This window comes from Mizuhopecten yessoensis, unplaced genomic scaffold, assembly GCF_002113885.1.
Source record: "Mizuhopecten yessoensis strain PY_sf001 unplaced genomic scaffold, ASM211388v2 scaffold10917, whole genome shotgun sequence".
Taxonomy (NCBI): Eukaryota; Metazoa; Mollusca; class Bivalvia; order Pectinida; family Pectinidae; genus Mizuhopecten; species Mizuhopecten yessoensis.
In genome coordinates this window covers 1,089,432-1,102,169 of record NW_018408786.1, presented here as the reverse complement: position 1 = coordinate 1,102,169, position 12,738 = coordinate 1,089,432, and the positions used below count along the sequence as shown (strand labels likewise).

At 35.6% G+C, this 12,738-nt stretch overlaps 1 protein-coding gene across 1 annotated transcript in view; it reads left to right on the top strand.

Annotated features, from left to right (window-relative positions):
• Window positions 1-12,738, top strand: part of LOC110463587 (protein kinase C-binding protein NELL2-like) — a 50,308-nt gene that overhangs the window by 33,865 nt on the left and 3,705 nt on the right. The window contains exons 2-12 of the mRNA XM_021518311.1: window positions 1,005-1,151; window positions 1,551-2,056; window positions 2,229-2,306; window positions 3,734-3,851; window positions 4,371-4,538; window positions 5,717-5,812; window positions 6,033-6,128; window positions 6,957-7,049; window positions 7,286-7,381; window positions 8,984-9,079; window positions 12,138-12,233. Of these exons, the coding sequence (XP_021373986.1) occupies window positions 1,005-1,151; window positions 1,551-2,056; window positions 2,229-2,306; window positions 3,734-3,851; window positions 4,371-4,538; window positions 5,717-5,812; window positions 6,033-6,128; window positions 6,957-7,049; window positions 7,286-7,381; window positions 8,984-9,079; window positions 12,138-12,233 (1,590 nt within the window). The remainder of the gene's footprint in view (window positions 1-1,004; window positions 1,152-1,550; window positions 2,057-2,228; window positions 2,307-3,733; window positions 3,852-4,370; window positions 4,539-5,716; window positions 5,813-6,032; window positions 6,129-6,956; window positions 7,050-7,285; window positions 7,382-8,983; window positions 9,080-12,137; window positions 12,234-12,738) is intronic.

The window sequence follows — 12,738 nt, the reverse complement described above, 5'->3', positions numbered from 1 at the left end:
GTTCAGCAGTGAGCTAAGCGTCGTGCTGAACCTCATAATCTCACCCTGGAGTTGAGATATCTCCGTCTACAGATACGGCAGATGATATAGTCGATATATTCTATTACATACTTCATGACATATACGATTCATTCAACCTAAATTGCAAACGTATGTAAAGGGTCTCCTGACGCACAATGAGATACACAGGCAGTGAAACAAAACAGCACTCGTCAACAATGATGTTTAGAACTGGGGTGTTTACAGATCACTTGTAAATGGTGGCACATTTCATTCGGTAGTATTACGCCCTTTGTGATATCGAGAAGTAGTGTTTTTGTGATTCAGATCTGACTTCCTCAATAACGCTCCTGATGTAGACAGAAGCACACCATTCTCCCATATAAGGTTATCATTGGAGTAGATTGTTATGCCCTAATGTGTTTCACTTTTATCCGATTTCGTTTTTTGTTTCGTATTTATGTCGGCTACTCAGGCGATTTTTGAAGAAAGTAAATGTTCTTGTGACTGATGTATTAGAGTTTAAAAACTTTCAATTGCACTTTTATCCTTAAATAGTAACAGAAAAAAATGATAATGGTGAAAAAACACAACACTTAAGCTATATAATATCCAGGTAACTTACATACTCACCCACTCAGTTTTACACAATTTTATCTTGCTTCTATTGTGAAGGCTGTGAAAATGATACCTCTGAACAGAGCAGTATGACTACGTTGTTAATATATAGTCTTTCGCTGTACTCATTCAACTATATTTTAACTCATTGAACTTGGTGGATTTTGCAACCGTCGTTTATTGTTAGGTCCTGTGAACCATGCACACTCACACATCACAGACAGCTTATTTTACTAATTATATTTTTTGTATGCATTTCTCACAAGATTGTTTGTACCTTTGACAAAGAAAGCAGTTCTTGTCATAATTTCATATTCATCTGATTATTTCGTACAGTTTTCATCGATACTTTAAAAATAAACCTACAATTGGTTTGTGCATTGCAGGTTGGGACTTTTGGTCATCCTGGAGCTCGTGCACTGCTTCCTGTGACGTAGGTGTGCAGGTGCGACGCCGCGCGTGCCAGAAAAAGGAGGGAACGTGTGATGGGAACGAGGTTGATCAGCGACAGTGCAATACATTCTCATGTAAAGGTATATCAACATTCCCTTCCTGCTCAAATGTATCGCAAAAGGTTAATTAAATATTAACAAAAGTTTTAAATTGACTATTGTTCTTGCAAAATCAGGAATTTTAGGAGTGTGATCACTGGAGGAAAGCATTAAAATATATATGTAATCATTGATTTCCTATTTCATGTTCACTTTGCTCAACTATCGAAAATAATCTATTAAAATAACTCATTGGTTTCTGTTTGTGAACAAAATATATATGAGCAAATTTCTTTTGAATATGGAATAGGTGAAAATTGTGTTCTTTATCAAACAATTTAACATCGGGATTATGAAAAAAGTGCACAATTTTAATTGTGCTCAATAATCGATATGTTAATCAAAAATTTGATTTAATGTAATCTTTTTATCTGTTAACAGGTACAAGAAACGTCATGGAAATATTCAACATTCAGTCACTTCCGGTTGGCATAACTCGTGACGTCATTCGACCTTCATCATTTAACATCACACAAAGAGCCAACTTATACTCACCTTTATCATCGTTATTCCGAACAGGATTTCCTATCGATTTTTCTATTATAGTCACTGCTAGACTTCCTGTAGATAGTGAAGGATATTTATTCACACTTAGTGATATAATGGGAAAACAAAGACTATCAATTAAATATGGAGACGTTACGAAACTTGAATACTATGATCAAAATGACTTACCAGGATTTAAATCACCTTCGTTCGATGTAAGTCTAACGAATGGTGAGTGGCATCAGTTCGCATTTAGTGTCAAAGGTCATTCCATCAAAATGTACATCGATTGCATCCATGTCCTCAGTAAAACCTTGAGCCGTTCGGAACACCCTTCCGTTGGCGTTAATCTTATGGCTTCCATAGGTCCGTACTTTGCCAGATATGGACGACCATTTGAGGTGAGTAAAACAATGATTTTTAATCATTAAAAGACATATATAAAATAGATATATACTTACTAAAGAATAACAAAAAATTAAGATAAATGGATTATAAACAAAAAAATAATTATCATTATGTGATACTATTTTAGACATATATGCAAAAAATAATTATGTAATGTGATCACAGGGTCAACTGGAGCAGCTAACAATATCCTCAGACCCGACCGCCGCCGCTCACCAATGCTTCCTGCAAACGGGGGAAGTGGTAAGTCAAGACTTGAATTAATATATCATATTTAGTTGTTTAAGTATATATAAATGCCGTAGTTAAACGTTAATTGTCAATTTTTGGAATGTGACAAATCAACATACAATCAGTATTGAGAGAATTAGTCATTGAATGGTGAGAAGTCACATAACATGCTGATATTGATCTGAATTATTTGAGTCTACAGAATTTTGACGTCATTCATGTCGAAACCTTGAACTCCTGCATATCTTACAGACCCTTGTATTGGGGTAAAATGTACTTTATAGCTTCATCTTAATATATTTAAATGACAATCTTACAAATTGCTGGGATATCAAGTGGAAGAAACGTTTCGTTTTATTTCTGATAGTTCGTATTTTTGTATAGTACAGTTCAATAGTGCCTTTCTATTTAAAACACATTAAGGGGTCAGATCTAATAGAGTAACTGTACATATGTTTAATATGTCTTAGCGTCGTTTATGATTCAATAAACGGTTTCTTAAACTACTCAGATAGGCGATAAATAGCTTGAACTTTCCTCGCATAATTATTTTACGGCCATTTCTAGATCATTTATCAATCAAGCAACGGCCTTAATGATGTATAAAGGTATGATAATGTAAGCTGATCTAATTGAGTTTTAACTAACCCTACACCATAGGGTCCAAACCATTCTGAATTTAATGTACTTTTAAGCACCTTAAAGCATTAATTCTATAAATCATCGCTTTTGTAGTTTCTTTATCAAAATTTTTCAAAATACATCTTAAATGATGACTTTTGAATGAAACTTCAGGACACAAAAAGGGTCCGTCAAATAAAATAAGTCTAAGTGACACATGATTTAGATATTAATAAAGAGTATAATATTTGTATACAATAACAAGGCCACCATGATCCCATCATTAATCTTCTCATCATTCTGGGGCATTTCTTACTGACGTGTAAAAGCTACACTAGACTAAAACATTTACTATCTATCGAAGATCTACGAAACCTTCCTATCGTTAATGTATGTGTTTTAACCCAAAAAGATAACTTAATAAATAGTTTTGACAAAAATTCTATTCAGACTATTAACCTCTTCATTTACCACGATGATAACTTACTGCAAGCAAGGAGGTAAACGTTGCATTCGTTAACAGAACGAAGCATTCCAGAACATATAGCAATGACTCCAATCAGGAGGGGAACTGAAATCTTCATTCAAATTAAATTGACTATATAATTTAAAATCAATTTAAATGGCTCATTTGACTTTCCTTTAATTGTTACGCTAATGATTCCAAAGGGACTTAAATATACAAATGATTATTGGGTAACAATATCTAGATTCGCTTCAATGTGTTAAAATAGAACCGGAATAAAACAAAATGCATCGTGTATTTGATTACTTTTGTTCTGTTCTGTCAACTGCAATTGTACTTTGTCGTTCTATAGATACAGGAACCGGCCAGTAAAGATGACGGTGATGTGAGACCCAAACCCACACCTCCTTCAGTACTGAAGACTACCACCACGGACAAGGACGAGCTTAAAGAACTCGCCACGGCACAAAGTGAGTAAGATAATCGCTACCTGGAACTAGGAGCCACAAGTGTGCTCAAAATATAGAAATTCGCAAGTCTGTCAAATAAGCCTACTTAACTTGTATTTTTAAAGCGATACCATCTCAGAAGAATCTGGATATTGAACTACAGTTTTATGTTTACTAATGTACAAACAAACTTCGAGATTTATTTGTTTTATTTTACCATAGACTGTTAATACACATTTGTATTCACCAGGCTATCAAATGTGTTCGGTTCCTTTAAAACACGTCAACTGAATGTCAAGAAATTTACACATATAGTATGCTATGAGCAGAATCGTGTACCGATTTAATTTCAGCCATTTCGTGTGCTCTCATTGAACATGTTCGTTCACATTGAACATATTCGTTCACATTGAACATGTTCGTTCACATTGAACATATTCGTTCACATTGAACATGTTCGTTCACATTGAACATGTTCGTTCACATTGAACATATTCGTTCTCATTGAACATGTTCGTTCATTTCGTTTTTATTGCACAGCCATGCCGACGGAGTGGTCATCTTGGTCGTCTTGCAGCACCACATGTGGTTCTGGGATGCAGACGCGGTCACTGTACTGCCTCAATAACGAGATCAGCGTGGTGGAATGTGTGAGTGGACAGCCCGAGACATCACAGTCACGTGTCTGCTATATCAGGGAGTGTCAAGGTACGGAAACGTAGACTACAGCCTCTACATCAACTCTCCTCATTCGCATGTCAGAAACATTACGCCATAAAGAAGAAAACTAAATATCTGCATGGAACATGAAAAATGAACAGAAGGTTTTTCATTGCAATAGATATTATTATAAAATTGTATTTATAAAGCTAGATATTTCTATAATTATGCTGCTTTATGTATATATATGTATATATATATCATGTATGGGTCAAAGAAGTAATATAGACGGTAAAATCCCATATAACACTGGATCCTAATGGAGGTATGTCCGTAGGATACGAATTACTTAAAATATTATATGGGGCAAAGAAGTAATTCCAACAGTGTGGAAAAGTTTAGGTTGTCAGATTTTCGGAGCGATCCGCTCCTTTTTCAAAACACAGTGAAACAGAACAGTTTTTATTTACATATACATCATATTACAAGAAGATAGAATTGATATACTATAATTGAAAATGTAGCTATTATATAAAACCAATAGTCCCCTCGGCTAAAGACAGCCGAAGGCAGCAATTAAGCTGAGAGCATCGCGGACAAGGAACGCTGATGTAGAGGACCTATTCTTGCGCAAGATGCACTATCATATAAAGTGAGTCAACGAGAGATATCAAAAACGTGGAACATGTGCATGTGGAAATCTGGCCCGGTAAATGTGAAAAATCTCCAATATGCTACGGAATGTATCATTAGTCGTCTCTCAATACTGCGATGGATCTAACAGTCACAGCAGGGGGTCCACACTTAGTCGCCTCTTTTGGTTTTCAGGAATAATGCATGTGCCTCTTTTGGTTTGCAGGAATTATGCAAGTAATTATCAAATAAGTGAGTGCAGGAGGAATAAGTAAATGAAATGGCTAAGATACTGTATAAATCTGCAAAATTAATCTGACAACGGCTTTTTGACAACCTAAACTTGTCCACACTGTTGGAATTACTTCTTTGCCCCATAAATATATCATGTATGTATAGAGAGAGGTCCACATTATATCACGTTTACAAAAACAAATTAATGAATTTATTGATACAAAAGTGATTAGACACAAGTTATCAAACTTAAAATTCCTCATCTCCATTAAAACAATAATGATAATATATACATATGGCTGCAAATTTATGTATATCACATTATAATAATAATTTCAAACATGTAAACATTATTTCAGAACTTTGCCAAGAGTCGTGTCTGAATGGTGGCAGCTGTGGTCAGGACCGCCAATGTCATTGTCCATCAGGCTACTACGGGCACCGGTGTCAATCGGGTACGTTCAATGTCATTCGGACAATCTCGGTGTCAGCCGCATAAGTTCGGTGTCAGTCGAATAAGTTCGGAATTTAATTACATTTAATATATGAACTTAATGGCATAAGATACTTATTCTGTACTTATAATCAGAGAAACAGTAGCTATTCTTAAAGATAAATTGGTTTTGATTGACAGCTTAAAAGTATTGATATTTTGTTTTTGTTTTGCTTTGCTAGCTCGGTGTCCACGTCCCTGTCAAAATGGAGGTAACTGTTCTACTTCCGGTCGGTGTTCATGTCCACAGGGGTATTTTGGTAGGACGTGTGAAAAAGGTAAATATTCAGTAGCATTTTTGGCAGATTTTGTGAAAACCATTCGTATTAAGAAGAAAATATCACAAAGTGTATATGTTATGATAATTGCAAAGAATCTCTTTAATAAGTGAAATACTTCGAGGTCCCCACCGTTTTTCCATAGTAAAATTAACTCGGAGAGTCACTTTTCAGTCACTTTTCAATTATAAAATCTTTATTATTGGTATAAAAAGATAGGTTGTTATTATCAAAAGGTCTGGTGCTCGAATCCCGAAAGTGGAGAAAGGAAATTATGAAAATATTTTTCTTTCGTATATAACTCCTTCGTACATCATATGGGCAAACGAATCCAAGTCCTTAAAGATAACAAACGAACTAGAATTCTTCGTTACATATATTGATGATAGATTGTTGGGACTATAACTTAACCTTGTATACAATTTCATGTTGGAGTTTAACTTGAAAAACAGTTTTACATATAGATGTTTGTTACACCAAGTGTTTCATGCTTACTTTTGAACTACGATTCTCTGAACCGTTTGTTGAATACTGTTAAAACAAAGCAACCTGGTTTTATTTTATAAGGCTTGCAAGCTTTTAAGATATAAATGATTAACAGACAAAAAATAGGGCTGTTTCACCAGTTAAACATAAGAAGCGGGGAATTTTACTTCCAATACCGGTGTTCCCGTTGTCACAACCCATTCTTCATCCATCTCTAACGTTTCCCCTTGACATAACCCGCTCTTCATCCATGCGTTAGACTACATATAGGCTGTGGTATTAATGGATTGTCTAGAATATCGAGCTAAAATATGCTAAGACAACTTTTCTTGTCATATCCAGCCGTGTGTTCTCCGAAGTGTAGGAATGGTGGAAGCTGTGTTTCACCAGGCGTGTGCTCGTGTCCATTCGGCTACGTCCAACCTGTATGTAAACGTGAGTGTCCCTTTATTTACTCCAATATAGATTTGATTTTATATGTAGATACAGGAACTCGTTTTACAAAGAGCCATTGTACACACATATACTTATAAGATGTCTCTTGATCTGTGGGAATTTTATTCCTGTATGGTCCGTGTGCATTTTTGATTCTGTAATAGAATACTGCACATGAAATCTTTGATAATTATCTCTATAACAACAATGTTGAAGAGCTTTATATTTCCTTTTAGCATTTTGTACCAAAGTGTGTCACAACGGCGGCCGTTGTGTACGTCACAACACGTGTAAATGTCGGAAGGGGTACACGGGCAAAGATTGTTCTAAACGTGAGTACTATTCCATACTACATTCTCTTTGTTATAAACATGGGAACCAACATTTACTCAGTCTGTCTAGGACAGATTTGAAAAATAAAAGCTACAGAATCCCGTCATCTGTTAATATTGAAATTTCCCCCCAAAAAATGTTCATGTCTTAATTATCATTTTCACGTGTGGTGTTCCGGTTAATTGAATTTGAAGCAGATAGGTTCTGATGTGTTATTCATACAAGAATTACTTACGATTGTCAACTCCCAAGCTGTTAAGTTACTCGTTAAGCAATAGTGTTACTCGTCCGGTTGATTAACAAATTCCGTCAATGTTATTGGCTACGTGCCGGTTTGAAGATTGGCGCCCATTGACTTCATGCTCCTCCATTATGAATGATTGCTTAAATTTAACAATCATTTATCTTTACGAACGCTCGGATATAATTACAATCGAACAATATTCAATTATTCAAAGTGTTATAAGCACAATTTCTTTCATATAGGACTGTAAACATATATGTTCATTTAAATTAGAAAATTTGTCACCACAAACAGATTCCTACGCAAATTAACTGGTCGACGATGCGAAAATATCGTAAACAATGTGGTGGAAAGAAGTTCCAAACTCATGATCGTGTTTATCTTTTTTTCGTTGGTTGATGGTTGATTTAAGATTTGAAAGGAAGACGTAGTATAAGTTAGGAAACACGATAGAAAATGGTCACTTGACCTCTTCTTACATATTAGAAGACCTTGAACTCTTCTTAAATCCATTTAACTGAAGCAATGCATTCACGAATACAAAATATTGCAGACATGATTAATGTATTGTATTTAAAGCATAATTAATGTCAATCTGACTTACAATATGGAGAAATGCCAAGAGACAGACATGACCTTTGCACTTTCAAAATATTTATAATGGTTAATTAATCGATTTTTAAATGATATACAATGCCTTATTGTATTCAAATGAACACATTTTTTGCGACATACAATCCACAAACATTTTGATCCGTTCGTACTTCCTATCAAAACTAATCAATTCCCAAAGACACATTTCATACAAAAGGTTAACACGTAAACTCAATTTATATTAATTTTATATTTATAAGATACTGCATACCTTCGCATTTTCCCGAACAGTTGTTCGACATGCTGAGTATCAATATATACATATGTCATCTATATCATAACAATTTTAGCTTTAATTTTAGCTTTCAGTTGGCATTCATAGGCAGTATGAATGCCAACTGGACAAATCCAATGAAGCGCGCTAGTGCTTCATGTTATTATTTAGCATTTAGTTCAAATACTGTATGTATCATATATGCTTCTTCTTGAATTCATAGAATAGATATCGCCCAGGGAGGGTGTGTGGTGTTCAACGTAACCATTATGACGTCATAATATTGATAACGTCAACAATTGGAACATGGCATTCATAGCCTATATGAATGCCAACTGAAGTTTCTATGGTTATATAGTGGCAATGCCATACGATAGTAAATATTCTAATATATCCTATATGTCCAACATTGTCACAACAAGAATTGTGATGAAGATGTTTGTAGAATTTTGAATGTATTGACTAACTATATTTGCGATTTATTTGTAGCAATATGTCGAAAAGGTTGCTACAACGGAGGGAAATGCGTAGCACCAAATAAGTGTTCATGTCCACGAGGATACAAGGGTAGAAGATGTCAAAAGGGTAGGTTCTTTTTTCCGTTATTTACCAACATTAAAACAACAACAACTACAAAAGAGTAAGAGGCTTTGTTCTCATTTGTTTACGAACGATAAGATAACAATTAGAAAGGTTATCCGCTATTCTCAGTTGTTTACAAACATCAAAACAACATGATAAAAGGGTACACTCGGCTCTCGGATGCTCACTGACCACGGGGGTATACAGATACAGTAGCTAACTTCAGTGCACAAGGATGTGAACTCCAATAGTGTTTACTCTAGTGCACAAGCTCACTTTTCTCGTTTACTCTAATGCTCTAGCTCACTTTTCTCGCTTACTCTTGTGTACTAGCTCACTTATCTTGTCTACTCTAGATCACAAGCTCACTTTTCTCGCTTACTATAGTGCACTAGCTCACTCTCCTTGTTTACTCTAGTGCACAAACTCACTTTTCTCGCTTACTCTTGTGTACTAGCTCACTTATCTTGTCTACTCTAGATCACAAGCTCACTTTTCTCATTTGCTCTAGAGCACTAGCTCATTTTTCTCGTTTGCTCTAGTGCACAAGCGCACTTTTCTCGTTTACTCTTGTGCACTAGCTCACTTTTCTTGTTTACTCAAGAGCACAAGCTCACTTTTCACGTTTACTTTAGTGCACCAGCTCACTTTTCTCGTTTCCTCTAGTCCCCAAGCTCACTTTTCTCGCTTACTATAGTGCACTAGCTCACTCTCCTTGTTTACTCTAGTGCCCTAGCTCATTTTTCTCGTTTGCTCTAGTGCACAAGCTCTCTTTTCTCGTTTACTTTAGCGCACAAGCTCACTTTTCACGTTTACTTTAGTGCACCAGCTCACTTTTCTCGTTTCCTCTAGTCCCCAAGCTCACTTTTCTCGCTTACTCTTGTGTACTAGCTCACTTATCTTGTCTACTCTAGATCACAAGCTCACTTTTCTTGTTTACTGTAGTGCACTAGCTCACTCTCCTTGTTTACTCTAGTGCACTATCTCATTTTTCTCGTTTACTCTTGTGTACTAGCCCACTTTTCTTGTTTACTGTAGTGCACTAGCTCACTCTCCTTGTTTACTCTAGTGCACGCGCTCACTTTTTTCGTTTGCTCTAGTGCACTAGTTCACTTTTTCCGTTTGCTCTAGTGCGCTAGCTCATTTTTCTCGTTTCCTCTAGTGCACAAGCTCCCTTTTCTCGTTTACTTTAGCGCACAAGCTCACTTTTCACGTTTACTTTAGTGCACTTGCTCACTTTTCTCGTTTATTCTAGTGCACTAGCTCATTTTTCTAGTTTACTCTAGTGCACAAACTCACTTTTCTCGTTTACTCAAGTGCACTAGCTCACTTTCCTCATTTACTGTAGTGCACTAGCTCACTCTCCTTGTTTACTCTAGTGCACAGGCTCACTTTTCTTGTTTTCTCTAAAGCACAAGCTCACTTTTCTTGTTTTCTCTAGAGCACAAGCTCACATTTCTCGCTTACTCAAATGCACTAGCTCACTTTTTTCGTTTGCTCTAGTGCACTAGCTCGCTTTTCTCATTTACTCTAGAGCGCTAGCTCACTTTTCTCGTTTGCTCTAGTGCACTCGCTCACTTTTTTCGTTTACTCTAGAGCACTAGCTCATTTTTCTAGTTTACTCTAGTGCACAGGCTCACTTTTCTTGTTTACTCTAGTGCCCTAGCTCACTTTTCTCATTTACTCTAGTGCACTATCTCATTTTTCTCGTTTACTCTCGTGCACAAGCTCCCTTTTCTCGTTTACTTTAGCGCACAAGCTCACTTTTCACGTTTACTTTAGTGCACTTGCTCACTTTTCTCGTTTTCTCTAGTGCACCAGCTCACTTTTCTCGTTTGCTCTAGTGCACTAGCTCACTTTTTTCGTTTACTCTAGTGCACAAGGCTACTAAGTTATGTTTGCTCCCAACTGTACAAGTCTCAGTCGGTTTTATAAAGATATAATTTGGTGTCATATAAAAACTGTTTTGAATTAAAGGCAAAATAATTGAAAAAAAAGTCACATTGATGTGGTCTTATCTTAGAATGCATAACAAGACTGGGGGAATAGCTACACGACTAAAGCGTTGTAATGCATGATTGGCGATGTAATGGAAGCATGTTGCATGGTAAATGGAATGGAATTAGAGCAGAAGAATTGCCAATTTAGAGCTTTCGTGTTTTGATATAATTTCACATGATGATTATATAAAAAGTATAGCCAAGTTCAGTATATCATATATATCACCGCTCAGCACACTTTCCAACAAGCACATTTCCATGGCTATTATTATGTCATTGTCTTTAATTGAATCCGTATCATATTGATTTCTAAACATTACTTTACTTCATCGTTTCTGTTCTGTTTATTTCTTATTATCATTTCAAATTAACTGTTCATTTCCAGAATAGGTTGAAACGTGATATAAAACAATCATATCGACAAGGCATAGGATTATCAAAAATAAAACTATTCGCAAAATTAAATATGTTATAAATAATTTTGCATGTGTGATTGAAGTCTGCTTATTCGACCGTTATCGGCGTCTTCAAAATTCGAATCGGTCGCCGGTTTGTGCTTAGTTATCTGCTGCTTTTAATCACGATGGAATTATCGCCAGATTCTCTACGTTTGAAAGAGCAGCAGTCGACAGAGCTTTGCTGTATGCAAGTTATAGACATGTTAGCGATTCAGTATGTTTGCTGTATTTTCCAGGAGACATAAACAAAATTATTTCATTATAGGAAAAATTTAATATAGTTAAGAGTTCTTAGGAAAATTCTTTATAAGGGGCATACTATTGATTTGCAATGAGTATCGCAGTTTTGCTGCATACTTTTCAAAAGGAATTCGAAACAAGGCAGTTTAAGTTAGATTGTTGTAAATATTTATTTTCTTCCTACAGCTAAGATTTCTACTAAAACTCGTTTCCTTTCTCCCAGCTGTGCTATGTTATGAGAAATGTAATGACTGAGAAAGCCGAAACTTCAAAAATTCTTTATTATACTAAATCAACTTAAAAGCATACCTTATACAATTGAGCATGTTCAGACCCTAATGGCGCTGTTTGATTTTGTTGCAGCTGTGTGTACCCCGCCATGCCAGAATAGCGGTGTTTGTATCTATCCATATGTATGTAGGTGTAGGCCAGGATATTACGGGTCATATTGTCAGGAATGTAAGTTTTTTAGATGTTTATTCAATTCATTACTACACTCGGAATCCCTCGGTATTTATAACGCATTCTATACGGAATTTAGCGCGACATTTCAGTATGTTTTGCGATTATATGTATTTGTTGGAGAGATCAGACTGCATGATTCTGAAAATTATGTAAGTGACCGAGGTGTTCCGAGTGGATAGATTATTTTGCATTTTGATTTTTAGAACATCTTGTTGCTATGTTTGGAAGTTATTAGTGTCATCACTTTGATCTAACTGCATTTGCATGGTCTAAACACGTGAATATGATGTAAATACTGTATATGGACTTCGATACACCATAACGTGAGGTCTCGATTGATATCACGACTGCCAAAGGTTCTATTGTAACTCTAAATCGTGATGAAAATGTTAACATTATCTTTTGTATATTTAATTGAACTAAATAACTAAAGTGTATCTCACTTAAATATAACTGTTAACACACATAATATACATACCAAATATGTGTTTTCATTATT